Source organism: Gregarina niphandrodes, assembly GCF_000223845.1.
Source record: "Gregarina niphandrodes unplaced genomic scaffold scaffold00018, whole genome shotgun sequence".
NCBI lineage: Eukaryota > Apicomplexa > Conoidasida > Eugregarinorida > Gregarinidae > Gregarina > Gregarina niphandrodes.
The window spans coordinates 177,363-181,876 of NW_011645787.1; the positions used below are offsets into that span (position 1 = coordinate 177,363).

A 4,514-nucleotide genomic window follows, 5' to 3' on the forward strand; every position below is an offset into this window, starting at 1 on the left:
TGGCACACCCCCCCTGGTTAGGTTAACGGTGGAAGGCGCGAGTAAGGAAGATTCTACGCCTGTTGTGGATTCAACGTCAAGTTTGAAGTTGTCATGCTACCCGGGGACGGCGAAGAACCCAGTAGCCAATCTCATTCCGGGTTTGGAACTAGGTTTGGTAGAGACTTTAGACCGTCAGTTACAAGAGGGCGATGGTGTTATGGTTCCTCATAAGAGAGTGTCAAAGATCGACAGCACTCTTCCGCCATACCTGATTATTCACATGGTGCGTTTCGAGTGGAAAAAAGCCAATGATGCTGCCGGTACTAAGGCCTGTCGTGCCAAGGTATTGAAACGGATAGAGTATCCTCATTTACTCGATTTGTATCCCTTTTGTACGGATTCATTGAAACATGTTTTGGATAAAGGTCGCATTCAAGATGAACAACGAAGAGCCAAGGAACTCCATCAGAGCTCTGATCAAAGGATGGATACCAAACCAGTTGACCAAGCCAAACCAGTCGACCAAGCCAAGCCAGTCGACGAAGCCAAGCCAGTCGAACAAGGAACGAATGATGAGGCCTTGGCGGATGATCCGATAAACTACGCTGATGGTACCTACCAGCTGAAGTCCGTGGTCACCCACAAAGGAAGGACCGTTGAAGAAGGCCACTATATCTGCTGGAACTGGAGCCACCAGGACCAGTCCTGGACCAAACTGGACGACGACAAGTCTTCAAAGGTCGCCAAGGACGCCATCGACCTTCAGGGAGGCCTAGCAGACGGGCATGTTCCGTACATCCTTTTGTTTGAAAGAAAAGGGATCTTTCAGTGAGTAACCATCCCGACGGTAAAAAAGCTAGTGCGCAGAGATGTCTGCCATGACGAAACTTTTGGTGGCATATGCCCTGAACCAACCATTTGTTAGGTTTGGATTTTTACGGATTGGTCTAGGAGGAATAGCGACGAGTACTTTGACGGCATTGGAGAGTACTGGTAGAGGTTCTTGAAGGATGAGAACGACGCCTTCATCAATGTTTCCGCTGGACTTGGCCCATTGTGTTTTTTCATTGAGTATCTTGCCATTGCTATCAAGTGTTCGTAGAGTTACCGGAACGATGTGTGGCGCGTATTCCCAAGGTCCAGAAATTCCGCCAAGCAATAGAGTAGTAACTGTATAGCCTACGAGCCCATGTTGTAGGTCCATCATCAAACCTTTTTCCGACCGTTCCTCAATCGCCAAGTCGATGCCAGAAAAGGGCGTCTGGATTGACACTTCCACCGTACATAGAGGGTATTCACCCATACCCATATCTCTCATCACAGTAGCACACAACGCGGCCGATCTTAACAGGTCTTGGGGATCAATGACCAATGACGTATTACATACATACGACTCAGGATGCGCTGATATGTCCTGGGGACAGTCAAGAAGGGATGTCCGTAAGGTATAATAAGGATCAATGTGGGCACCACTCACAGAATTCGCAAACACCACAAATTTCAAAAATAACGGAGTAATCAACCATACCATACTTAACAACCTCACCATCAAGCGTTCATTACGTCGCTTCTTATTTCCGTCTAGTAATTCTCCCATGTATGTTCGATAGGAGTATTTCCTGGGGTGTCCTTTATTTCTATATCAACTCCATACTGAACTTCTTTACCAACTCTCGTCTCCATTCCTCCCCCTATTCCTCCCTCTATTCCTCGCTCCAAAACGCACACTACTTTTGTCATTACCTTTATCTATCTTGTCTCATCAAAAACGTGTGCTGAAAATTTGACTGAGCGCGCGCATGGGAAAAGGTGTGCTCTGTGCGGCATGCGCTTTGGCTCTAAGCAGTCTGGCTCTAAGCAGTCTGGCTCTAGGCAGCCTGGTGCCTCCAGGGATCCATCTTGAGGGCTACGATCTCTTTGCGGTATTCGGAACCACGGATGAGTTAGTGGAACTGCGGGACGAGCCGGGCTGGAGCTCGGATTTCGATAGCGGTCGGTTTGTGGAAGGCGACAGCGAGGGGTGGACTCTGGAGGGGGAGAGCGAGTGGGAGCCGCAGGGGTTGGAGTCGGAAGGGTTGTTGCGGGAGCTTGAACACACCAAGTCGTCCCGGATGGGTGTTGCGTCCTCTGGATTATTGCGGACCGACTACCCAACCATCGATATGAGCACTGGGGCGGACATTCCGAGAGAGGCTTCAGGTCGAGGGTTCGATACCATGGGTGGGCAAGACGCTGCTGTCTTCCTGCGGTCCCAACTGGGGCGGGAGCCAACTATTCAGGCAACAACTGGGCAGGTAGTTACTACAGCCCAATTACTGAAAAAAGAAGCGAACAGCGCAGGGCAGGTGAGCCGGTGTCCCCACCTGCACAAGCAGCCGGTTGAAATACGATTGGATGACTACGAGCCGTACAACTTGGCGCTGAAATCGACCGAATTGGAATTCACTTTGGGATACAACTTGACCATCATTAAGTCCCGTCTTTCCGTTAAGAACTATGTGGGCGGCGACATTATCCTTCACGGCTCCAAGGACACTCATCTCGACCAGATTGTCTTGTTGTTCAACCGAACGGTGGACCACACAGTGTACACATACCGCCGGAACCTCATGAATTTGGTCTGCCTGAATGACGATCATAACCTGGTTATCAAAGAAGAGCACGTACCCAGTGCACGGGGTGGCACTGCACGCATGTCGCGGTTCATTTTGCTCTTGACTACACACGTGAACCCGGAAGCGAACAAGTTGTTATTTGGTTTGTATCGATCGCGTAATTTGTTGATAACTCAGAATGAGTCGTCAGGGTTTAGACGCATCACGTTCTACCCCGACAGACCCGACGTGATGTCTGTCTTCACCACCACGATCAAAGCCGACCCAAAAGTGTTCCCGGTTCTCCTTTCCAACGGAGAGAAGGTAAGCGAGGGGGATACCGCAGTACCCCTCGCAGACGGCAGTCTTGGTGTCGTCCGTACGGTAGTTTACCACGATCCGTATCCGAAACCATCCTACTTGTTCGCCTTGGCCGCCGGTAGACTCCACCGTCTAGAACGCCAGGTACTTGTAGGCAGACCCTGCACTGAGGCTCTAGACACACTCACAGACCTACTCGGCAACTCCCCCAATCACGCTCTGGCCGCACTCTGCAAGACCCCGGAAGCCGTCTTTGAGGACGTAATCGTTGATTACCAAACTCTACCACAAACCAGACTAAACTACCGAACTGACTACCGAACCGGCAACTACCGACCCTCCAGCACCACTCTCCGATTACCCCAGACCCAGATATATGCACCCAGCTCGCGACTGCAGTCTCCTGTCTTGCAGTCTTCAACCTTGCAGTCTCCAGTCTCAGGCCTGGTCGCCGGACACCTGGATAACTTAGCGACGAAGTCCGGTAAGGGGAGAGCTGCGGTACCCACTCAGTCGCAGCGACTAGCTTCCGCCAGGCCTGCTGCCTTCTCTCCTGGCGGGCCGTATGGTCCTTTCCCCCAGACGGGCAGTAACATAGGCGCTCCACTCCGGATCCCGCTCGAGAAGAGAACCGGCCAACTTCCCATGTCCTATGGCGGATCCATCGACGCGGCACCGCCGTCACGCTCGACCTCATCTGGCTCTACCCCATCCGGCTCCACCGCGTCTGGCTCGACCGCATCTGACTCGACCAGATCTGGCTCCTACAATCTCATGAGACCTGCCAGTCTTCGGCAACTGCAACAACTTTTCTCACCGGGCGTGGCCGTCAATGACTTTATTGGTGCGCTCTTCGGCCTTACCACAGACCGGACTGCCAAACTGGCGTCATTCGACTGGCTCAAAGGCCTCACGGGAAGCAAGTCTGAGTTGGTAACCGATCTGTCGGAGTCGTCCACTGCTGGTCGTTTGGAGTCGTCCGCTGCGCTGCAATTCGCGCTTGCGATGGATGGGGCTGAGAATATTGGGAGTGAGAACACTGGGAGCGAGAACGCGCACTTCTTGGTCAGTGAGCAGCTGCTGGCGAGTGGGGACCTGGACCCCGGCCGACCGGACCTGTTGGCTCGAGAGCTCGTGGCCGAGGAAGCGGACCGCGACGTGGAGACTGACCTGCGTGAGACCGGGCTTCTTGCCGAGCGTGACTCGCCGGCCATCTTCGACAAGTCTGAAGTCGTCCCGGTCTTCGTCCGGCCGGAGGCACCACCCAGTGCGCGAGAGTCAATCGTAGATCTAGATCGACCGAAATGGGCCGATCTCCAAAAAACACCACCGCCCACGTCCGTCAAGACGCAGACGGCGGAACGCACCCTTGGCTCCGTGACGCCGACCACCGCCACCACCTCTACCGGCACGTCCTCTGTCAGTACACTCAGTGCTAGTACACTCAATGGCAGTACACACGAAACGGTCGAAGCTTCGACCTCCGCTGTGCAAGCTAGTTCAACCGCCTCCGAGGTTGGCACCAGTTCACCTACGTCAACTGTCGGTTCTACCTCAACTGTCGGTTCTACCTCAACTGTCGGTTCTACGTCAACTGTCGGTTCTACGTCAACTGTC

At 53.2% G+C, this 4,514-nt stretch overlaps 3 protein-coding genes across 3 annotated transcripts; 2 read left to right on the forward strand and 1 right to left on the reverse strand.

The window, feature by feature from the left end:
* Positions 1–88: 88 nt before the first annotated feature.
* GNI_093030 (ubiquitin carboxyl-terminal hydrolase) lies at positions 89–814 on the forward strand (the record flags this gene model as incomplete). Its single annotated transcript, XM_011132607.1, has 1 exon — positions 89–814. A coding segment is annotated over one exon (726 nt), but the record flags the coding sequence as incomplete, so codon positions are not given.
* A 24-nt stretch (positions 815–838) lies between these two features.
* GNI_093040 (putative transmembrane protein) lies at positions 839–1,579 on the reverse strand (the record flags this gene model as incomplete). Its single annotated transcript, XM_011132608.1, has 1 exon — positions 839–1,579. One exon carries the CDS (start codon positions 1,577–1,579, stop codon positions 839–841), a length of 741 nt encoding a protein of 246 aa, XP_011130910.1.
* A 619-nt stretch (positions 1,580–2,198) lies between these two features.
* Positions 2,199–4,396, forward strand: GNI_093050 (aminopeptidase N; the record flags this gene model as incomplete). The annotated part of the gene is made up of 2 exons (XM_011132609.1): positions 2,199–4,316; positions 4,352–4,396. The coding sequence occupies 2 exons, from the start codon at positions 2,199–2,201 to the stop codon at positions 4,394–4,396; spliced, it is 2,163 nt and encodes a 720-aa protein (XP_011130911.1).
* Between the last annotated feature and the right edge of the window lie 118 nt (positions 4,397–4,514).